The sequence below is a fragment of the Apteryx mantelli genome, chromosome 1 (assembly GCF_036417845.1).
Source record: "Apteryx mantelli isolate bAptMan1 chromosome 1, bAptMan1.hap1, whole genome shotgun sequence".
Lineage (NCBI taxonomy): Eukaryota > Metazoa > Chordata > Aves > Apterygiformes > Apterygidae > Apteryx > Apteryx mantelli.
In genome coordinates this window covers 102,545,644-102,569,866 of record NC_089978.1, presented here as the reverse complement: position 1 = coordinate 102,569,866, position 24,223 = coordinate 102,545,644, and the positions used below count along the sequence as shown (strand labels likewise).

General features: G+C 37.7%; 3 protein-coding genes across 9 annotated transcripts in view; 2 read left to right on the top strand and 1 right to left on the bottom strand.

Moving 5' to 3' along the window:
- The first annotated feature begins 5,070 nt into the window (after positions 1-5,070).
- RIPPLY3 (ripply transcriptional repressor 3) lies at positions 5,071-13,906 on the top strand. Its single transcript, XM_013955267.2, has 4 exons — positions 5,071-5,180; positions 6,281-6,350; positions 9,308-9,375; positions 10,612-13,906. Exons 1-4 carry the CDS (start codon positions 5,071-5,073, stop codon positions 10,757-10,759), a joined length of 396 nt encoding a protein of 131 aa, XP_013810721.1. The 3' UTR covers positions 10,760-13,906.
- Positions 13,907-18,950: 5,044 nt separating this feature from the next.
- PIGP (phosphatidylinositol glycan anchor biosynthesis class P) lies at positions 18,951-23,707 on the bottom strand. 3 transcript variants are annotated; one of them, XM_067298667.1, is made up of 5 exons: positions 23,589-23,692; positions 23,024-23,124; positions 21,725-21,797; positions 21,063-21,181; positions 18,951-19,600 (listed from the first exon to the last, which is right to left on the bottom strand). In XM_067298667.1, the coding sequence occupies exons 2-5, from the start codon at positions 23,103-23,105 to the stop codon at positions 19,470-19,472; spliced, it is 405 nt and encodes a 134-aa protein (XP_067154768.1). In that variant the 5' UTR covers positions 23,106-23,124; positions 23,589-23,692; the 3' UTR covers positions 18,951-19,469. The 3 variants fall into 3 exon arrangements, with proteins under 3 accessions (XP_067154768.1, XP_013810708.1, XP_067154779.1); XM_013955254.2 differs by lacking the exon at positions 23,589-23,692 and adding an exon at positions 23,245-23,319; XM_067298678.1 differs by lacking the exon at positions 18,951-19,600 and adding an exon at positions 19,607-20,071 and having other exon boundaries at positions 23,589-23,707.
- Positions 23,708-23,887: 180 nt separating this feature from the next.
- Positions 23,888-24,223, top strand: part of TTC3 (tetratricopeptide repeat domain 3) — a 62,259-nt gene continuing 61,923 nt past the window's right edge. For 4 of the 5 annotated variants that reach the window (XM_067298752.1, XM_067298760.1, XM_067298743.1 and 1 more), the window contains exon 1: positions 23,888-23,905. The gene's annotated coding sequence lies outside the window, so the exon portion shown is untranslated. Of the gene's footprint in view, positions 23,906-24,080; positions 24,111-24,223 lie in introns of those variants that run through there. The other variant, XM_067298728.1, reaches the window with a different exon arrangement.

The window sequence follows — 24,223 nt, the reverse complement described above, 5'->3', positions numbered from 1 at the left end:
GAAGGCACATTCTTTTTTATTATTGTGAAGACAAGGCCTTTTACATGCCTGGAAATTTACTAAAATAGGTATTCTAAAATAACTGTGTCAACTTCCTCAAAGGATCTCCAGCAACAACACACTGGGCATCGTAGGTAAGCACGAAACAAATTGGCCCTGCACGTTTTGGAGCAGGCATCAATACGAAAAAAGAAAAAAAACCCATCACTGCTATGACAGACACCTATTGTTATTTCTTTAAATGTGCACCCACAGTAGAAGCCTATCCAAAATGACAGGAATCTCTGACATAAATTTGATTTCCACAACACGTGGCTGAAACAGTTGACTGTTGCAGTAGGAAGGGCAAAGCGCTTGAACCATTCTTTCCCTCCATCTCAAGCTTAAGAAATATTCAGCTTCGTGCTGCTGCTATATCCTGTACATATTCTACAGAGAGAGGAACAAGGCCCTAACAGCTTCTTTGTGTGACTTTATCTCAAGCAGGAAGTCCAAATACTTGCACAGGCACATCAAAAGAACAAAAAGCAAGCAAAGTAAAATCCTCCAAAGAAAGCTCTCAGCTTTGGAATTCACTTTCCCTGTACTAGTTCAACAGTACACGCATTGTTGACCTTTTAAGCACACCGCAAAGCGCTACTGTTTATATAACCTTTCGACAATGCGGAACATACTTTGTTTAATCCTGCAGTGACATTGAATGCAGTCAACTATGTTTTGGTCCTTGTTTCTTAAGGCTTCCTTATCCTGGAAAAGTTTATGAATATATGAGAAAATTGAATCAAAACTTAGTCATACATACAAGAGAATCTAAAGCAGAACAATATACAGGCAAAAACAGTCACCATTTTTAAGGCAAGTCTCTACAGAGTAAAATGTTGGCACATTCTCCACTAGAACAACTGGAAGTCAATAAAGTTGCTGTAGATATCCTATCCTAGTTTCTGTCACAATGTACCTTAGGCTTAATCATGACAAGCTCTGATTAAAAAGTGTTTTATATTGAAAAACATTATTTTTTATTACAGTGAAGTCAAGGCCTTGTACGCACTTGGAAAATTCCTAAAATAGGTATTCTAAAATAACTACGTCAATCAATTTTTCCTTAAGAAAGGGTGGAAGGAAGCCTTGGAAAGAAACAGTGAGTAATCCTAGGTCTCAGGCTTCCCAGAATACTTGGCTTTTTATCACAGAGAAAAGATTACAGAAATATGTTGCAAAAGGAAGAACAGAGACATGAGTTTGTTTAAAGAGACTTTGGTAAACCCTGAAGAAAGTGAATAGGGCTTAATTTTGAATTTCTGCCTGCAAGTTGGCTGAGCCCATCTCCCAAAAACAGAGACTTTTTCACAAAGGCCAGCTTCAGTCTAGACAGATTATATTTCCTCAGGCTCTTTAAACTGTCAATGTAGGAAGACTCCTGAACGAGGCGACTTGGAACAGGGAGCCAACTCCACTGGGGAGTCTCAGCGTAGAGGAGTCCCTCTTTCTTTTTCTGGCTTCAAAGGAATAGTATGAAACTGGCCTTGCTGGGCTTTGTGAGTGACTTTTTTCCCTCCTCCTCCCTCTCTCTATCCCCTAAAAGCTTTTCCAACAATATCTCTTTGAGAGACTTTGCATGCCATTAATGACTATAAATGCCTATGTCATGTTGTTTAATGCCAGATATTATTTAAAACTATAAACCCTTTAGAGAGATCTTGTCTCCTTTGTTGCACCAGTTTACGTACAACATTCTTCTCTACTCATGCAAAAGCACAAGTGCTCTTTCATGGGAAAACTGAGTAAAACACGTTTCCCACAAAGATATAAAAAACAAATGACACAAAATAATTATCTTCTGGCCCATTTCTCTCTCTTTCTCTCTCTTGATATGCAATCCTTAATTTCTGTAAAGTCAGAATCAAATCTTGCTGTCAAAGTTATTCTCAGGTAGTATCAGAAGTATGAGAAGTATTCCCTGCTTCTGGAAAAAAAGACAAGCATTTGTAACACAAACGGATTCTGTGAAGTGTGAAGTGTTCTTCATCAAAATCCAGCTTCTCATGTTAAAAATAAGTATACTGCAAAAAGTAATATAGTTCTTAAAATTAGACAACTATAGATGGACTAACTGCTGGCTTTTTGTAGAAGCTAGAGATCAAACATTATTACAGCTGCTGATATTTTACTGGAATGAACCATTTTCCACACTTCTGCAACCTGAATTCAGCTAATGATTTCCATGAAAATACCAGTGCGCTTCACTTAATTAGTACAATAATGTAATATTAACTTACATTTTTCCTACAATGTTATGTGCAAGTTGCATTCAGTTATATTATAGCTTTATTAACAAATTTATATTTCCAATAATTTTGTAATAAATATGGTCTTGCAGGGCTTTATTGAAAGATAAAGATGAGGTAGCTCTCATCTCCTGAGAGCTATACGCTAGTAGTTTAGGCTTCATTCCTGCACTAATATCCATGCTGGCAGATTCTGTAAATCAGTTATCCTCACATATGGATCTGATTGCAATATCAGGAGCATAGACATCAGTTGTGTAATGCACACTTCCCTTTCAACTGTCAAGTTAAATTAGACCTAAATGAAACTGAGCTAATGTAATTATTTATGTGTATTTAAGGCTGTAATTCAGCAGAATATTTAATCACAGTTTAGGTTACTTAAGAAGTTTGCCATTTTTTCTTAGGACCCCTTCTGCCTATTTAATACATAGCTTATTTGAACATTATTCACCTTCTTCTTCATTCTAATAATTCTTTCTTCTTCATTTTAATTTATAGAGAACATGCATATATTGCCTCCTTTGAGATACAGTATTTATGTACTTACAAATATTACACAGTATTTGAATGTGGGAGGAGGGGATGGGGAGCAGATTTAGACTGCAAGTCCTCTATTCTGTATTCTCAGTCCTTCCCAGAACAGCACTTAGTGGCTTTAGTCTTTAAATTTAAACTGTGGCTATTTGTCAAAGCAAGGACAGATGTTTTAAAGAATGGGAAAGAATAATGTAAAAATTGGACCTCAGCAAATCTACTTCTATAATATTTTACTAAAGGTTACTTCAAATACATGAGAACTTCTGCAATGCTTTGATTTTTAGCAGTCTTACAAGTGCTAGGTAGCTAACACAACTGTACAGCTTGCATCAATGTAAGAAAATCAGTTTGACTTTCAAATCTGAGCCAAACTCCTCCCCAGCAGTTGGAAGAAAGACATTTAATTTTAAGCAAAATCAGTGGAAGGCACAAAAAATCACATATGTGAAAAGCTATACAATGTCTTCTAATACAGAAGATCTTTTCCTTTCCCAGTTTTAGTAACTTTGTTGCCCGTAAAGAAACACATAACTACGAAAGCAGTTATATGCGGTGCTTTATTCAGGGCCCGGGGTCTCAGGGACTCATGTCCAAAGCTGAGAATCCCAAATCCCCGTTTAACTTGGTTAATATTTATAGTGTTCGGTTACGTAACATAATCAACAGAATTGCTAAGCTACATGATTGTTTCCCATTTATAGTTTCTTCAGTTACTGTTGCCAAGATTTGCTTATCATTTACCTAGTTCATCAGACTGTACTGTACCTAGTTCATCAGACTGTACTGTACCCAACACCTGCGATTATACCTTCATCTAGTCTACCAAGTATAACCTATTCTAATCAATATAATGTAACAACTTCACTTCTCAAAGATGTACTCTTAGGGAAAAATGTTTTCTCTCAAAAGAATATATCCAGTAGCCTTCATCTGTTAGTCCAGCCCTGTCTTGCTAACTGGATATGTGCTACCCCCAGCTGTATCATAACTTTTAAAAGTGCCACAAAAGCTTACAGAGGAGGAACATGGTTCCCTCAGAGAGTCTTCCCTATATTAGTATATTCTCAAACTGCTTGTTTTGATGGTTTCTTCAGCTCAGTCAGCTGGAAAGGACCTAATTCATACCAAATAATCCATGGTCATTCCTGGTTCAGTAAAGAGAATTATTTTTCTTTCTCTGGGAAGAAAGTTCCCAGGACAAACCAATTATATTTGGGTGCTCAATCTGTTCCCTTTGATGTCAATGAGTAAACAACATCAGTGGGAAAAGAATTCAACATTAAGTTCTTATAAACCTCTCACATCTCTGTAGTGATCAAGAAATAAGGGAAACAAGTGAACTGTAGCAATGAACCACAACAATGAAAATCAGATAATGTCACCAACCAGATAATAAATTGCTCTTGTACAATGTAATAGGCTACGAGTAACGCATGGTGCAAATGGAAGAAGTAGGAAGAAAGCCTGGAAGAGGTCTGTTTCTATTTAGTCTTTGTAGGCTTAAAGCATGCATTACCTATTGTGAAATTAAAGATTCCCCAAAGCAGTGGCATTCATAACCATCATGCTTTGCTAGATGAAGTAATCTTCCCTGGCATGAGTTTTCTTCCCCATCCATCAACTAGGAATCAAATTAAAGGAACAACCCTATAGCCTTGAGGAAATCATACGGTCTTTCTTTAAATCCTCTTATTTTCATTGAATTTTGGTATCTTTTTCTCTTTAAAAGTTAGAAAATAGAAGAGACTTTTGTAATTTCAAATTTTTATTTTACATTTAAAGTTCTCTGTGAGTCTCCATTATGCTTTTTTAGGATTTCTGTTCAGAATCATATTCTTTCCTTTTCAATGATCAGACAGGATGTTGAGGGTTTTCCCAAGACACACAAAAAGAGTATTTACATCATATATTTCACATGGAACAAATGCAGATTTTGTAAAGCAACAACAGAAAGATAAAAGACATGGATTGTTTTCAGTGATGTGATTTGCTAAGGGAACTTAACAAAAAGACTCTGTTTCTCTAGAATTACTCGCCCCAGGACAGCCTGACCACGTGAGAACCTCTGAAATACTTGGAGGAGTCAAAAGCAAACTCATTAAGGACGCTTCTCTCCTTTTACCTGAGGCCTTGTTTGCTTTAGGTAAGTATTCTTTGGGAGCTGAGATAAAGGAGGAGCTGAAAGGCCAAGGCGAGCACCCAGGCTGCCATAGGAACAGCAGACTTTAGACCATCAAATACTATGGAGGGTGCAGCTGCAGATTCCTTGCTCCAGGCTACAGTGGACAACATCTGTCATTGCTCCAGAGACACCCAGCTGCATTCGCCCCATCCAAGAGAGCAGCTACAGAGGTAAGAGAGATTATAGGGAGAGGACTTTTTTCACCAGCCATCCTTTGAAAACTCCAGCAGAAGTACTATGAACTGGAAACAAGAGGACTCCCTTAAAAACAGGGATCCAGTCCAAGGAGAGAGAATGTATCTATCTATAGACCTCATCAGTGAATATCCCTTTTAAAATAATAATACTGCCTGCTGAATCATAACATAAGCAATAAATCAGTTTGTGCAGTAAGCATATAGTACCTTGAAAAACTACTAAGAAGCCAGATTTTAAGTTCACTTTGAATGTAATGATTTTGACAGTGAATAGACAATAAAAAACAAATTTCTGCTTCAGAAAAAAAAGGCAAAATACATTTCTGAAAATATTTCATTTTGAACTGATATTTTGTTTTGCCAATATTTTATCCTTTTCAGTCAAATATTTCAGAACTTAATTTGCATTCAGCTCCAGTTATAAGTAAGATTGCAGTAACTGTTTTTTTTTTTTTTTTAATTCCTTTACCTTGTCCATCTGAAAGCATTATTCTGCTTCCCCTACTGTATGGATCTTTTACCCAGCAGCAGAGAAGAAAACTACTATTAAAAATGGCAAGTACAATTGTAACCCCCACTCTGAAATTGTCTTAACAAAAGGCAGATGCAGCATCCACCACTATATATGCTCCCTTAAACTGATTAGGTCAGATTACCCATGTTAGTTTAACACTGGAGTCGCTTAATCAATAAATAATCAGCCATGCAATGACCATATGTAATCGTCTTCAATTAGAAATACTGTCAGACAGGGAAGATTATTTTTTATTTTTTAGCAGCGCTGTATAAGCAAAAAAGATTTCAATATTAATTAATCATTTGCAGTTACAGTTCCTTGAATCGAGAAATCCTAAAGGGAAATATTACCATAGTGAAAAATGTGCAAGTGATTGTCTACTTTGCCTAAACAGAGGACAGAATAATTTTGCCATAGAAATCAGATTTACCAAATCAGAATGTTTTGAAAAAAAACCCCATGCTGTTTCAAAAGCATCTAACAAAAGGAAGCACATTGTATGAAAATCACTACAGAGAATTAACTATGGGAGTGTTATTCTATCTCAATCTTTCAGCAGCCCTGCTTTATGGAGGCCCTGGATACTCACAGCAAGAGCTGATGAAATGACAGAGGATCAAAGAATGGTGAGAATAAATTCTGGATAAAATAATCCTGACAGAAAACAGGTGCAGAAATTCTCACTATTTGAACAGAGGAAGTGAGGATTGGTTTTCTTTCTGTTCATTTGTTCTTTAAGTTTAAAGTATTTCTTTGGTGTTAAAAAGTGTTTCAAATTACATTTTGTTCTATACATGATAATGTTTAAATGAGTACTTCTAATTTTGTATCAGATATAGAATTATTATCAGTTGTTAAAGAGCTGCAGAAAGCACTGCTGACTAAGACAACTCTCCAGTACACCCTCATTTTAACATCAGTTTTTATTTACTTAATTACAAAAATAGTAAGAATATCCAAAGTTTGAAATTTTCAGGCCTGGTCCATCTGTGATACTGTGTATTGTGGGAGGGGATTTTGAGTGAAAATGACTTTAAGATGGAATTTAAAAAAACATACCTTTTTATTACAATTGTACTGATTGATTTTGGAAGGGATATTGCTATAGCTAAAACAGCTATGAAATCAACAGAAAACTCAATATAAAAATGGGTATTTCTGACAAGTGCCTTTGAAAGACACAGTGATTATGAGTTTTACTTACTCATGTAGGAAGGTTTGTGAGGTTCAAAAGAAACAAATAAAGAGAGATTTAAGCACAGTCAATGTAGGTCCCAACCTTTCAAACTTTAAAAAATATATTTAAATGGTACTATTCACATGCTCAGTTTTAAGCATCTGCGTAAGTTTTTGCAACATCAGACCCATAGTTATGTCTTCAATTTTTTAACCAAAGGCTCAGCAGGCTAAGACAGCTCTCCTTAGTGCAAGTCTGTAAAAACTCAAATTTTTACTACATTCTAATGTGTGCAACACCTTTTGTCTTGTACTTGTTGCCTCCTGAAAATGGAGGTTGTAGCTGTACAGATCAGTGGGAGTGCTGCATCCCTGGCAGGCAACTTGGGGAAAGCTTGTGGGAGAGCTTCCTTCCTGGTAGTGTCTAAGCTTTGCCCGAGGCACCTGTAAACTGGCTAAGAATAATCTCAGTCTCATGGGAAGAATTTTATGCTTACAGTAACAAGTTCAATGAAATAAGGTTTCTGAAATCAGGAAGCTGTGATTTTATACTGAAATTGCATTTTTAGAAAACTTAAAATAAAAGTTAGAAAACTTTATTTAACCAGCTCAAAAGTTTAATTCACGCTTGAGCTTCTCCCAATTTGTGTGGGAAAAACAAACCACATATGAAGTTTTTCACTTTCATGCTAAGAGCCTGGCATTGTTTCAAACTAAGTATAACTGAAAAAGCTAATTTCAATTTTAGCATTTTTCCTTCCTGCCAGAAGCTTCCCAGACCCTCCTCATCCATGTTTTACGGCCTGTCCTCACCCCTGCAGCCTCCTAGATACCTCTGTAGCTTGGGACCTAATGAGGGTTAAAGGAGGGGAACCCCTTTCTTGCCCTTTTCAACAGGGGCATAACATTTGAGGAAAGATGCTTGGATACTTTGTATAGTGCATAAGTGGGAAAAGACACTTGCTAATGCGTAGCAGCATTCCACAGCTGCGGAAAGCAAGAAGTGTCTTCTTCAGCAGAGCTACTGAAATTTCCAGGAGAAGGGCTTCAAAGATGGGGTGGGCACAATGTTTTTGCTAGTTGCATGTCAAATACTTTTATTTTCTGCAAGACGTGTGCAAATGCCAATGCTTTGCAGATCAGCAGACATTCTAAGCACTGGAAAGTGAAGCAAACAAAAAAGACAATATTCTCTATTTGTGTAATTAAAATAAGGTTTAGTAATCTGCATATAAAAATCTGCTCATGAGAGAGTGAAAGATGCAGAAAAAAGCACTAAAAAATAAAAGTAGTGGTAACAAATTTAAACAAACAATATGTGTTCTAATATAGTCTATAGTTACCTAATGATATACTTCTCATTAAAAAAAGTAATGTTTTTCCTACTTGCAAATGTGCCATTATTTATACTAGGAGAAAAAAGCCATGAAAAATAATTTATATTGAAGTTATTATTATCAGTATAATTCAGTATAATTCAGATTAACCCTGAACATTTTCTGCCACACACAAACAACTGAATCAGATTTGCAATTAGTTGGCTTTATCAGAATTTCTTCAGAAATGCTGTATTATAGCCTGCAAAGAAAATGTATGCTGTATGGCATACATGTATAATATGTATTTAATTAATTCATATTATCATTTTTAAAAAATAATATGTATTCCAAAGGGAAGATGATAAAAAATATAGGTCAACAAAATAAAGATGACTATTTTAATTTTATTGCAAATGTGAAAGGAGGAAAATAACATATAATGTTTATTATTTAACATACATGCTATAATCACATCTACAATGTTCTGCAAAATGAGGAGTTCATTTTGCTAGGTACTGTGGAAACAAAGTAAATGAGTCTCCCGATTTAAAAGAAAAAAAAGTAACAGCTTGAAAACAAAACATTTTGACTGAAATACAAACATGCAGGTATGGGAGAAAAGGGACAACATAAAAGAGAGAGAGACAATTCTTTAAGACTTCTTGCTCAATCTGTAGCCAAAGGGCTTTTTGTTGCCCACAAGAACATCCATGCTGAAGCCTGCTTTCGCAGAAAAAAAACACTGTGAACAGCCTTCGGCCTAGACAAATTGCTCTGACAGTGGCAAAAGTCATCTTTGTCTGTTTGTAGGAGAGTGGACTGTTTCTAGATTCTGGTCAACAAAAATTTTAGTACAGCAAAATGATATTTCCCTATTTTATGTAAAGTCAAGTTTGTAACAACAGGGAAAAAGAAATCTTGTTGTTCTAAGCTACTGCATAGAAATATCAGATGACAACTGTCTCGGTTTTGTGTGCAGCACATCAAACAAAGCAATGCTACTACAGAATTTTACAGTTATCTGTACAAGAAAAGAGTGTAATCTTCATTTATATCCTATTTTAAATAATAAATATGTCTCTTTGCAGTCAGAACAGGATGGTCAACTAAGAAATTTTCAATCAAAAGGAGCCCTGGGTTTTCAACATCCAGTGAGGTGAGATAAATCTTATCATTTGATACAGGAAAAGTGAAACTTTCCCCCAAAAGTCATATTCCTTCTATGGAAAAATATAAGTTCATCTCTGGAGTCTTTTCAGTGATGCAGTTCAGCTACTCACCAAACTTCATAGATTTTTATCCTTCCACAAAGAAAGATGCCCAGGCTAAACAGAAGCTGAAGAAATACTGAAAATATGAAAAAAGTCATCTTAAAAGAAACTCAGTGTTATCCTACCTGATCCAATTTATACTTACATTTATTAATATGATACCAAGCTTACAATACCCAAATAATTAACATGAGTAGCTGCTAATGGAATACGACTTGTTACACATCTGTGCCTTACGGTTGCTTAAATTTGCTCTTGAATAAAGATTGAACTTTAGTTCAACTTTTCTGTGGTTGGGGAATTTATAAGAATTTTCACCCCCAGTTGGATTCTTTAGGGCCTAATGATGTACAAACTCCTGATGCAGACTTTCTATTTAAGGGGAAAACTAATGGAATATCCCTCCTCTTTACAAGCATCTGCTTTTACATAAGTTTTAGAAGCTTAAACTTTGTGTGACCTTTGTTCCTCTGTCAAATTTAACTGAAGACCAGCCAAAGTGGAAACAAGAGCAAGACACATGCACACAAAAACACATACATATGTGTACAAACAGCATGACCTCATAAGTTTTGCTTTAGTAGGAAAGCAGGTGAAAACCTGAAATGTAAACTGAGACAGTAGGTTTAAAATTTCAATGCAAAACAATACAAATTTTGAAATAAGCCACTCTCAGCGTACACCTCCTCCTCCACCTGGAGACACAGAAATCACTAATATCAACTTCCATGCTACAGGCAACCCACCGCAGTCTCAGTTCAGTGTCAGGAAGGCTGCCAGAATCCCAGGGCATTCCTCAAGCTTCCCACAATTGGAACGGACACCTGCATTCTGCACGGTGCTAAAAAAAAATTCAACTACATGTCATTGCCCTGGCAACACATTATCAGGGAGAAACCTTAGCTAAATCTAGTATGTGATATGCCCAAAGCAACTAAGGTAACTGAAAATCAACAGTACCTTTTAGTTAGCAAATTTTATTGTAAGAGACAACATCAAGGAACCCCAGGATTTTTTTCTCTACAAAGAAAGGAGAAAATAGATCATAATACTCAAGCTAGGTTGGTTGCGAAAGATTCACATAGTTTTACTTTTTCTTTTAAAACATGTTTTCTTATTAGACTTTATTTGCCCAGGTCCAAATCCCAAAAGTTTCTTAGTAACATCGGAGAGAAGGTTCTGGCTGGTTTTCCAGTGCAAGCTACAATTCACTTCTACAATGATGACATTGACTCTGAGGAGGATGAAGAAGAGATCAGTTCAGCCTAATAACAAACAGCAGTCAGCCTTGGACAAATACAGGAACAAAAAAAGCAAGAGACAAAAAAGGAACTGTAACACACATATGGACAAATATCTAACTGAATGAAGAAACACATCAAAGTGCGTATGAAACCTGTTTAGAACCACCTTGCCAAGAAGAATGAGTCAGTGTAACTGGAAACAAAGAGGAAATCCTTTTGCCTTTTTGAGAAACCTTTAAACCCTGAAGCTTAACAAAAAATTATAGTATTTTAAATTGAGTTGCTTTAAGTGACACTTGGATTAAGAACATTAAGAGCACTGTATTTAGTGACTCACTATTCTTTTACATTGCAGTCCTGTTAAAACGAAAATGATTATGACTGATTGATTATGTACATGTACATGCTATAATGTACAATCCTAGAATAAACTGAAGGTTTTGAAACACAAAATTTCTAAAAATTAAAGTAAAGAATGATTTAAAATGTAAAGCCTATTGCTTATTAGCTCTATGGGGCACACTTACTCCAATATGAATGCTATATCCCAAATTAACCAGATCCCTTTCAACAGAGACTCCAGTATAACCCCTTGTCAAGACAAGTTCTAAGTGTCTTGTGATGTTATCTGGGGTCCTGTCATTCCATTATTACCAGATTTTCCTCCTCTAATCAGAAAAGTGCCTTTTTCTCAGTCAGAAAAAAATGTAAATCTTGACTAAAAACTTTGATTTAATGACACATTAAAACATGCATTAAATTCTACCTTTGTTTTTGTCCTAACCACAATATTCAGATCTTATTTCTACAGTTTAGTGTGCTTGAATCTATGATTTTAGTATGATTGACGTACTGTTGATTCCTAGCTGGTGTTGTTTGGATGTGTATCTTATTACCTTGAAATTCTTTTTAAACTGATGTTCAGGGTGACTTAAGTTACTAATTTTCATAAGCAACTTTACTGTTATGCACAGTTTAGACATACACATATTCCAACACAGTCAACTAGCCAAAACCTGCTTTTTTCAGTGTAATTTATTTCATTCAGAGAATTAGTAAAATCTGTTCTGCTTAAAGCAAGCTTCTGTTTGCATAAATTGTATATGCTCAGAGAGTTTGCCAGGATTTGTGTTGCTATGCCAGCATTTTTAAATTAGCTCAAGGATTAGCTTTTTGGCCATACTATGTTTCAGAATTATTATGCTTCAGTTACCTTATTTCTAACCAAAACTGACATACTTTCTCTGGAGACAAGGCAAAGGCAGAACCCAAGATTCTTAACCTTATCTACACAACTTTTGGTAGTGTAAATAAGGTGAGATGGCTGTAAGAGCCACTTAATGTGTGTGTCAGATCTTCCTCTTAGTACAATGCAGTTGGAAAAAGTGATAGTGTTCTAAATTGTAAATCTGGCAAATTAGGATTTCAGATGAACCAACATATTAGAATGCAGGATTTTTTTGAAACTCTATTTACAAACTCAAAAACTGATCTGGTAATTAAATTTACACAATGAGACAACATCCTATAACATATGAAATTAAAAGAATTAGTTGAACCTGTAAGCCCTGGCGTGACACATCAAAATTCAGCTGTTTCATATTTCACTCATTCATCATCTCCTAACATGCAGACATATAACAGGTCCCTCACTTTTCTCACCAGATATCTTAAAATATATATACATATACTCTAGCTTCATCATACTCAATCTGTAGCACATTTAAACAGAAGAGCATCCAAGAACACTTAACAGGTCACTGATAATGATATATTTCATACAATGGTCAAATTATTGTACATTAAGCCTCAACTTCTTCCTGGCAAGAAGCTCTAGCAGGGCTTCTCACCTTTTAAGAAATCTCTTCGTGCACCTGTGCTGTAATTTTTCCCTGTGATGTGATAGAAACCACTAGGTCAATCTGGTTATTGCTGAATTGCTCAGGTCTCCATTGAGGTTTACTGGAATCTGGAGGGATGTCTGGAGGGAACCATCTGCCTCCTCTGTGAAAACGGCTCTGTAACTTGGCATTTATCTGACAATCTCCACACAGTATGGTGCTCCCCAGCAAACTCGTCACACTTGAGCCATTTGCTTCACATAGATGACGTCACCACATGAGGAATCACTAAGTAACAGAAACACTCTGCAGGTTCCTCCTTGCTGATCCTTACCTTTCTGTGAAGACTCTGCTGTCTGTTACTTCCTCCTTTATAGCTTCTCCATCTGCCCTGCAGAAGCCCAGCAGTGTTCTATGTTTATCCTTTAGAAAAGTATCAGATGAGACCAGTGGATGCTTGTGGACACAGATGTTCAGCAGGAACTGATGTTACTGTTGTTGCAGGATAACAATGAGGAACAGCTCTCCATAGGTTCACAAGAACATGTGGAGGCCAGCCTCAGTTGCAGTCCAGACTGATCCTCCTGTTAAGAAGATCTTTTGAGCTGGAGGGATTAGTATCAACAGATGGGACTATTTCATCCTAAGCACCTTGGATGACCAGAAGTTATCACGTGCAAATAAGCACACTTAAATAAAATATGCATTGTGACCCCTTACCAGTTCATTAATAATTAAGAAGGCGGCTACAAGTGAACTAATTATAGCATCTCTGTTATTTAACTGCAGTTAACTTTCAGTTTTCAGTTCTGCTTTGTTACTTTATCTGTGGTTTGACCTTGGGAAGTCTTGAGTAACCTTAGAATCATCCATCATTTGCAGGAAAAAGACAACAAAGCACCTCCACTTAATGAGTTTATCATGAGCTTAATACTTCAAAGACAAGACCAGGTTAAATTAAATGTTAGTTCAGGATCTCTGTTCCACAGAGCTTCCGTTACTGTTCAACAATGGTAATGTTTTCAGCAAATGCTACCTTAGCATTTCTTTTTCATTTTTATCTAAAATTATGACACTGAAAGACAAGTTAATGTTCCACTGGAGCTGGCAGAATGCTGGAGAGGTACCTACATAATGTCAACAGTGTTTATGCTTCTACTGTATTTATTCCCGTTAAAAGTCAAAATGTGTTCATAAAATGGTCTTGAGTTCTACTTCCAAGCTCTGTTGCAATGGCAAGCTCTTAAAGGATAAATATATCCAACGGAAGCACACCTTTTGCATGATTTTTTTAAGTGTCCTTTCTAAACATTATCCACTAATTATTTGAATTAAATGAAAAATAATTAACATAGGAATGATTTTTTTTTCTAAACTACATTTATACTGAGAGAATAACAACAGTGGCAGGGAAAAAAGAATTAACTGCCACATCTAAAAAAAAGGCAGTCTTCACGGCAGCAATTTTATGAGCTCTAGAGACAAAATCCATCAAATTCACGGAAACATTTATGAGGTAAATTACACTCCACATAACCATGATTTCCAAATTGGATTAATCTGTCAGCTCCTTTTAGCAACAGGCTGAAATTTAAGTTGATCATATATATTGCACAGCATGCCAACTAAATTTACTTTGGCAATCTTTCTTTAAGGACACTGGCAGAACAAGACTAAAAGTTTGCAAAACCTCCTCCTCATAATACAGCTCAATTCATGAACAAAGAGAGAGATTAAAAAAAACTATTAATCTCAGTTGTTCTAGAGCTGACCAAAACCATAACATAACAGTATACAAGCAAGCAGGACTTTGCATCAAGCATTTTAAACACTAAGACTAAAGTGCCAACGGAAAAGGTACATTATGCAACCAAAGATATTCACACATAAATCATGTATCAACTATTCTGATTGTTAGGCAGAAATTCTTTATCATTTATACCCACAAATGAAATGGAAGTCCACAGGAACCGCCTTGTAAAGAAACCAAGTATTCAAAAAGTCTTTCTTAAAATAACTTTAATATTGAGCCTGTCATTGTACCTGTAGGTGAGAGGTTCAGCATGAACGTGAATTAAGTATTAGAGAAACACTGTGTCAGGCCAGAGATTTTCTCATAGTTTCTAATCACACTTGCAATACTGAATTGCTACAAATACAGCAAATGAATATATCCAACACATGTTGATTTGCTATCCTCTCTTGGGCCAGGTAGGGGGAACAGGGGGAAAGGGGAAGAAGACTCAAACACTATTTAGACTACTCTACAGACCTCACACTTAAGTTTTGTCGGAGATGGAAAGTTCACTGTTTCTACAGCTATGATCACTTCTCTCCATTCTTTTTCCCTTCTTTTAGGCCTAACTTTGTCTAATTTAACTCGGAGCATCTTAAGGCCCACTCAAAAGAACTACAAAACCTATTAGTATTACTTTATCACCTCTGTCTTTCCCTGTATATCCTTTATTTGCCCTTTGGGGCAGAGCAGCATTTTTAATGTTTGTTGACCAACTAGCACAAAGGAGTCAAAATCAACAACCATAGCACCAGAAAGAGATCTATACTATGGAATGAATACATTTATTTTCCTTCCTTCTCCTACTCTCAGAAAAGTTTCAGGCACACGCATTGTGAGCAGTATGAGCCTTCTTGATTCAGGCAAATTTCTAACCTTACAGAAACGCTGGCTGCAGGAACAGGATAAACATATAATATTAGAGCTTTCTGATTTATATGAGTGTCTTTGATTGTAGCTGTTGGTATCTGAACTTTTTCCAAACAAAGTCTAGAATAATATAATTTGTTACTCGCTTTTTAGCCAATTCTCCCCTTCCCACATCACAATGGTTGTTTTAAAGACCATCAAGTTTAAAGACCCTGCTACGCTCAAAATAATTTTAAGATGGTCTGTACATGTCAGAATGCTTTAGGTGTGGCGCAATTAAGGTGTGCCCTGCTTGTAACAACAAACGTTTACCTACAAGGAGGAGGACTACTCCATTTTACTACTGGCAGAACACGTTTCTTCACTCAGTACAGTTTTCTGCAAGGACATCACTTCCGTGGTTGTTCACTGAAATAAAATTTGAGATTCCATGTTTCTTCTTCTTTCCTATTTCTGTGCTGATCATCCTATCTGTAGGAACAGTAAATGCAAATACAGAATTGTGCTCGCTCTTTGTAATACTCGCTTGCATATTTTACTCCATATGTTTTACACCTTTGAATTTCAAAACAGATCATTTTCCTCTTCTGCTATAGGTTCCTATTATCTCAATGATGGTGGCCAAATACTTGCATTAATGAAATACTTACAATAAAAATGAACTCATCTGGATACAAGGAGAATCTTGCTCTTCTGCTACTTCATATGCATACGCTATGCACTTGCCCTGAAGCCTCCGAGCTCATGCCATTCAATACAGTGCAATGCAACAAAAGACCAAAGAGAGCTTCTATTTTTAATTATTTGCATGACTCTCTACTCCCAAAGTTTCTTTTTCTCAATTCAACTTCATACATCAACTCAACTTCAACATCATAAACACATTATCTGCATCACTGCTACTCTTCTCTTTACAGCTAAGACAGAAGAGAGACTTGATCTCTATCATCACTACACAGCCAGATTTTGTAACTGCCACCCTATTACTTTCATTGGCATACAAACTTTTAACAGTGCACCTTTTTTTTTATGACATGTTGACACATTCATTCAATTACCATATTTGGGGAACTTATCTTACAAAATGAAGTTTCTTTATGCCAAGATGTGTAAAGCACCATCAATGTCCACTACAATAAAAACTGCATAAAAATGCAAGAAGTTGCATAAAAAAGCAACTGATGTTTAATCATTTAGCTTACTTCAACGGGAATAAAGCAGTTGGTCTAACTCTACTGATTACTACTGGTTGCACTATAACAATATGCAATCAATAAGCTTGAAGGATGAAAATAGGGGCAAATTTTTTAGCTTTATTCAGGTCAAACTCTGAGAAAAATGGATATCTGATACCTCAAGTCATTAAATGGGTATGTTTTGTAAAAAAAGGAGGTACTAGCAACACATTGCAGTCATTTCAGATTGTTTTGGAATAATCTCTAAGGCAAAAATCTATATAAACCCCCCTAAGTATCTATAGCTAAAAGGATGCTGCATCTTTACAAATGGAAGAATCTCTCCTTTTCTCTTTGCTAGACTGGTAGAGTTGTGTATCTTTTGCTTAATCACAGCTATATGCAAGACTATGAAATGATGGATCCCAAACACCTGCAATCCCCTACAAAAACGTATTTCTTAAAGGACATACACTGTAAATATTACCTAGCTTTGTTTTGATGACAGAGGCAACTTCTGAAGTGTCAAACATTACTCAAGATGAAGAAAAGGTCACTACAGTGTCTTTGAAAGACTGTCACATGGCAGTGATAGAAAAGCAAAGATTGAGTTTCACGCCTGCACATTTTACTTAAACAAATGGCCCCAGTTTGTCTACTCACAGAAGTGCCTCTGCTAGTTTTCCCATAATTGTGAGGTTAGCAGTCAAATGAAATAGCAGATTCATCTCCAACAGAATCTTTGTCCAAGGTTTACAGTCCATTAATCTGTGTGCTTTCAGGATTTGAGGACATTTTCCAGTAGCTTTTCTTTATCCCAAAGAGATCTGGGTATCCATAGCCGGGGACTAAATTAATCCTTGCATTAAATGATACCAGAAACGTAGCCTTCACTAGTTGCCAATTTAGAATTAAAAAAGAAATTGCTTTCTCAGAAATCAAAAGGAACATAGAACACAGCCAGAAATTATACAAGAAAAGATGACTCTGCAGTCAATACTTCAGTGTTTACAAAGTGATTAGATAACTGACAAAAGAGTAAATACATCTTCATGTCTGCCTATTATAAAATCTTGAACTGACCCTATACAGGGGTGTGTGAGCGCGGAAGTTGAAGTACCGTAAACAGAAGGGCAAAAACAGGAGGAGGGGGGACAAGGACAGCAACTGGGGACAAACTGAAAAACAAAGCATACATACACGCGCGTGTGTGCACAAATCAGCCTAAAACTATCAAGCAAACAAGCATGGTACTAATTTACAGTCATTACGCATACGTACCAATATTCACTCTCAGGAAAAGCCCCCAAACAACTACACACCTGAAATTTACTATTTCAGAGTGATATCCTGTGGAGCGTCATGACAGGGTTAAACTGGTGGAAAGTTACAAGCAGCAAAGCATATGGGAAAGGAGAAGCAAGTAGCAAGGTACAAGGCATGATCGCTGCGTGATCAGCGTGATGACTGGCTAGCTTGTGCATGAACAGGAGCGTGATCAGCACGGTGATTGGCTTAGCAAAGTGTATCTGTGATGTGAACAGTATATATCTGATGAAAAAAAACCGCTGAAAACAGCAAACTTCTTAGTATAAATATGCTCAGAAACAAATAATAAACGTCTCAAGATGCTTCACCTCTTGAGTCTGTGCCTTCATTCGCTACAATATCCCAAACAGCTTTTTTTGCTTAATTAAGAAGGTATTTTTCTCTTCATACCCATAAGACCTAGCATGCTTTTTTTTTTTTCCTTTAGATAAAGGTGGGAAGAGTAGCAAACTATTAAAGATTAGAGGACCAAGAAACAGAAACGTTCATAGTTGTACCAGACTGATTGATTGTGGCCAGGTCATAAAATTTCCCACACAAACTCATGGCTCTTTTGACTGATTTCTAAAGGCATAAGAGTGTTCATACGTAAATTTTCAGAAAACTCTATATTCTTTTAATAGTGATTTCTATAATTAAATTCTCTGAGGGTCAGAAGTCGGCTTGTAGACCTAACAAACCATACTAAGGCTTTATTTACTGGTCTTTCCAACCAAAATGAATAATCTTGACTACTGAAGATAAATAAATTAAAAACAATAATAATTAGATTTTTGACTCTCAGAGAAAGTAAATATGTATTGTCTGTCTCATTAATGCATATATGAAAAAAACCTCACTGTTTAAGAAATATCTGAACTATTGCTGAAATAAGCACATATGCTTTGTGCTATAATCTAGACTACAATAAGATGGACCTGTGGGTTCCCGTATTCACAGACATTTCTTTGAATTACTAGATTTCTTTGATTCTAGTAATAGTTTTCTGTATTTTTAAGGATGAACATTAAAGTCATTTTAAGACTTGTTGCATAAAATCTTCACAACTCATATTTCTTGTTTCCAGTAATCTTGGTATTTTAATAAGTCTAACCAATTTGCAGAAAATCAACATAGATTGCTGAGCATAAAGAAAATCTACCTCTATATACCTTGACCCAAGACAAATATTACAGAACCACAGAAAAATTGCTAACTTCAAACAAGTAAAAATAACTGTATTTTATTAATATTTACAAATGTAAACTGTGTATTTAAAATGGAAATATGTCAGTTTAATGAGACTTGTAAACCAAACCAAAACAAAAACAACAGGGGAGAGATTTCAAGAGCCTCAAGCATTAGTCTAACAGAGCACATTTGCTTTCCCTGAATTCAGTGAAAACCAGAATTGAATTAGGCTCAAATTCTTTTTCTTTTACACTTAGAGGGAAAATATAGCAGCAACCTATAAGTAACAGATCATTTCTTTTAAATCATAAGAATGGTTAAATTAAATTCATGTGACATTATTCTCAGGCCAAAGCAGATTAAGGCCCACGCATAACAAAACCAAGACATCTCAACAATCAAATATGTTTACATAAATTCAAGATAGAAATTTAGAAAAAACATTTTGTTATACTAGCAGAAAATTTCTTTTCTTGGCACGGATAGGTTTTGATTTTCTGTTTGATTTCTGTAATGTTGCTACTAATACTTTATTCAGACAGACCTTAAATACAATTAACTGCTATTGCAGATGCCTTTTTCAGGAAGGAAAAACATTCTGTTTACTTCACTGATGGAAACATCCCTCAATGCAGGAATTGCTTCTTCTTGAAATTTCTTCTGTTGTTGCTTTTTTGCATAGTTATCTACAGGAAACACAATAAATACATTCTGCATATTAAAGATACTTTTTTCTTTAAAGAAATGCTACATAATGCAACATTCTACACATTTAGCTACTGTAAGCATTGCTAAAAGCTCTCCATCTTGCTGAAGTATTAGATGGTAGTTCAGAAACACGACAACAAAGTCACTGAAGAAATCAACCCTACCCTGCTGCTGGAATCACTATCTGATACTTCACTTGGTTTGATATTCTGTATGACAATAACTATGCATAGGAAAAAAAAAAAAACAACCAAACAGCAAACCCCCCTTCCCTCCCCAATGGCTCAGGCTGTTGTTTGAACAATCTATACTAGGATTTCCACTGCAAGATGGAGCCCATCCTCCCTTTATGTTGGTTGCTTGTGCCATCACCACACAGCTCCCTTCCCTGTATCAGCATAAACATTTTTCCAATTGCATGTTGAACACAATTAGGGAACTTGATCCCTCTGGGAAAAAAAAAAAAAAAAAAAAAAGCTGACAAAAACAGTTGTTTTTCAACCAGAGTAGTTCCCCCATCCCATCTGTCATACAGCCACACAAACTCTTGGCCTAGCACAAAGTGAGAAGATGACGTGAGAGTGAAAGTGAGCAGCTAAGAGCACACAGAGGACTAAACTACAGCTTTTGGCAGAAGCGTTGGAGTAAAGCATTTGAACTACAGCCTTGACTGATTTCTTTTTTCCTTTGCAGTTCACTATAATCTAATACTATACTCGTGGTTTGTTAAAACAATGCAATTTCAGTAGTCTACCCCCTTCGCAATAGCTAACTTCCTTGGCAAGCTTTGCTGTCTGTGTTTTTTGTTTGTTTTTTTTTTAAACAAAAATGGCTACCTGCAAATAGAACACCATGTGCAAAAAGATGCAGCTATCTGGAAAATATTTTGAATGCCTAGAACTGTGCTGCTTGGGAGAGAGACGAGCTATGAGAAAGTCAAAATAAACCTGAAAAACAATTTTTTTGGAAATAGTGCATTACTGACCTATATCTAATGAGGCCTCAGTACTGCAGCATCCTCAGCCCACCAATCTGACTCCTGCACCCTTCACTTCATCCGCCATTGCCTTGTACTCATGCCCTTCTTCCTATTCCACTCCTCACTCGTTTGTAATGTATGGTACAAGACTAGGAGAACTTCATGTGCCTACGTTCCTTTTCTCTCATGGTGCCTCTTTTATTAACAAGCTACACTTTACTAGTTGGAAACTACTGCTGTAACACAGTAAAGATGAAAGAGTTGAGCTCATGGCTATCTTTTCACTCCAGTACATAAGTATTTCCAGGAACTCCTCTCCCATTTAACTCAGCTGAAAAATTAAGGGCTTAAAATTTGAGTCGTAATATTTAAACTTACACACACACACACACACATATATGTGTATGTATATATATAGTCAGTTAAGTATCAAAATCCTCCAAAAATAACAATAAAATTACCTGTAATAGTATGTGTGGAGTTGAGCGGAGCTGTACTCATCATGTTGATACCAAAAAGTAATATATAGCCAATTCCTATAGTAACTAGTACATATGCAGGCAAAGCAACTGCCCAGTACCTGAGAAATAAGATTTTAAGATTTACATATCATAATAACAAAGTGTCTAATGACATAACAGTTTTAATGTACTGGCTGTTATTGTATCCAGCACAAACTCAGCTAGGATGAAAAGAAACACCACCACTAAGTATGGACCCTGGTTCCTCCCAAGAAGACTACTAACTACAGAGTCACTGTAACCTGTCTGTTATAAACAGTCAAACAAATTCTTTTTAGAGGGTTTTTAGTTTTTTATATACAATTTAAAATTTACTGTATTTCCATTGGCAAACTTGGTTAAGACAAAATTTCAAACTTATCATAAAATACTGAAATGAATACTATTTCTTTCATTACACAATGTTTTTTCTTATAGTAATTATTTATCGGTATAAAATAATGCTTCACAAAAACAACAGCTCTATATCATTAGGGAAAAATGGATTAAATGCAAGGCCACTGTTTAAAAGATATAGTTTCTCTATTTGCTATTTGAAATTAATTCAGGGTGTTATATATGCATATATATTCAGGTTTAGGAGTTTAATTGTTTGAACTTACTTTTGAGGCCAGTATGTTAGTCCCAATGAGAATAGCCAAGTCTCAGGAACATATGCCCAGATAAGATACAGAACTGCACAAAAGAATTTAAAAAATCGTAACAGTGCAACTGATACTGTTTTAGACTTCTTTCTTAATTTTTAGAGCAGTATTTCCATACTGTGATAGTATTTCACTTTTACACAATTTAAACCCATGTAGCTCTACCATGACATGGCAGAACATATCACTCACAAAACCTGCCCAGGATGGGGACAATGTTTTGTAGCTGATTATATGCTACCATTTTGTATTTACTTTAACATTTAGTTTTTGATTGCCTATGTAAGCAGACAAGAATTTCATGCACTGCCTTGGAACTACAAAACAAAAAGACTCAGCAAAAGCATGCCAAATAACTCTGCATACCAAGAATATTAAACTACAAAGTGATCACACAGTGGGTCGTATGACTAAAAGAAGAGTTGGTAGAACTGCAGTGCTTGGATGGAAGAACTGAATTCAGAAAAAAAAATTACTGAAAATATTTTCTGTCTCTTGGTAAGTTTAATAATGGTTTTCATGTTAACATAACCAATATTGAAAATTTTTCTCCCTAACAAAAACCAAGATGAACAGTTTAGTAGCCAAACAGTGACACAAAATTTGGAACTGCAGTGGCTTGCTCTGTAGATCTAACACTGGGAAAAATGGAAGCAGACTTAGTTGCACTGCCACTTACCTTGGAAATACGTGAAAGACTTACATAAGGGTCTTACTTTACTGTTCGACTACAATCTATTTGCAGCATCTTTTCGTTTGTTGAAAAGGTGTTCTCATTTAATTCACCCTATCTAGGCTATCTTAGTCCTGTGTGGGCACATAAAATATCCCCAGTGAAATGCTAAAGCATCTGTTGCATCAGCAGAGAAAAGCTGGTATGACTCTGGTCATTTTCCATTGCTGTTAACCAGATATCCCTTAACCTTAAATACGCGGGGTTTTAGCACTTGGTGGGGTGGGGACACTGTACAGCTACTACCTACAGCGGTTACAGAATAACAGCAGTATATTCAATACAAGTAAAAAAAATACTAAAATTAGAATGCAGAGAATTTTTTAAATAAGCATTTGATCCCACAGTAGTATTAAAAGCAGACAAAACATGAGAGGATCACAAAAGGTAATGCTAGATTTTTGTAACATCTCACAGATCTGGCAAGTAATTGTAACCCTTTTAGATGGCCCTACTGGAATTACATTTTTATTCTAAGCACAGCAACACTTTTCAGTGAATTATTCAGTACACAGTATACTTACTAAAGCCAAACCAAGATCCTAAAAAAAGAGCAAACCCATATATTGCTCTTTCTGGCAACGGGGCTGGAGAGTTTTCAACCATGCTGGTCTCTTCCCTTTAACTTCAGGAAAAAAGAAAAAGAGAAGTAATACTCAAAGTATCGCTGACAGGTTTCTTGCTATGTTTCGCTACGAATTACACGCTATTCCGGGGAGCAAGACAGCACAAATCACTTATTTACCCCCTATGCAGACATGACGCACCACACTAACGGTCGCTACCTCCTCGTCTCGCCCCTCCCCCCGCCCCGCGCGCGCCGGCGGCCTGGCAGGGGGCGGGGCCGGGGCCGATGCGCATGCGCCCAGCCCGCCAGGCCCCGCGCGCCCATCAACGGATGGGCAGGAGCCGCGGCGCTGCCGGCCCCCCTTTTTGCCGCAGCCCGCCGCCCGTCCTTCCTTCCCCTGCCGCCTGCCTCGGCCGGCTAGGCCATTCCGCCCCCTTCCTTTCGAGTCCCCCAGGAAGGGAACCACACCCAGGGCACCCTTAAGGGCAGGAGGAAGAGAGACGCCGATCCGCTCGCCCTACCCCCGGCCGCTGGGCATCCCGGTGGCGGCGCGTTGCATCTGGCGCCTGCGCAGTCGGAGAAAGCGCGCGTAGCCCGCTCCGAGCGCCCGCGGGAAACAGACGCATGCGCAGAGCTACGAGCTCGCGGCGGGCGAGGACCACGGGGCCCCTTACCCAGCGTTGGCGCTCTCCCTTGACGTCAGAGGGCAGCCGGCCAGTAGCGCTGCCGGGGCTGGTGCGTGGGCTGGCACGTGCGGGGGGAGGGGCCAGGCGTGGGGCCCTGCGGCGGCGGCGGGGGAGGGGCGGGGGTTGGGCTCGCGCTGGCCGTGTCGGGGGCGGTGAGTGGCGGGCTTGTCGCGCGGCGCCAGGCTCGTTACCCCCCGCGTGGGGTAACGGCCGGTCCGCCTGGGGCGGGGTGCGGCGCTGCGGCCACGGCAGTCCCTACAGAGCCCCTCCGCGGCGGGCGGAGGGACCGGAGCGGGGCGGGGCGGGGCGGCGGGCAGGGCGGTGGCCGCGGCTCCGTGCGGCTGCGACACGTCGCTGGTGAGAGCCCCGCTGCTTCCGGGGCCGTGGGGTAGCGGCGGGGCGGCCGGGCTCCGCGCAGCGGGCCGCGGGCTGCGGCGGGGGGCCCTGGGCGAGGGGAGGCACCCGCCGGT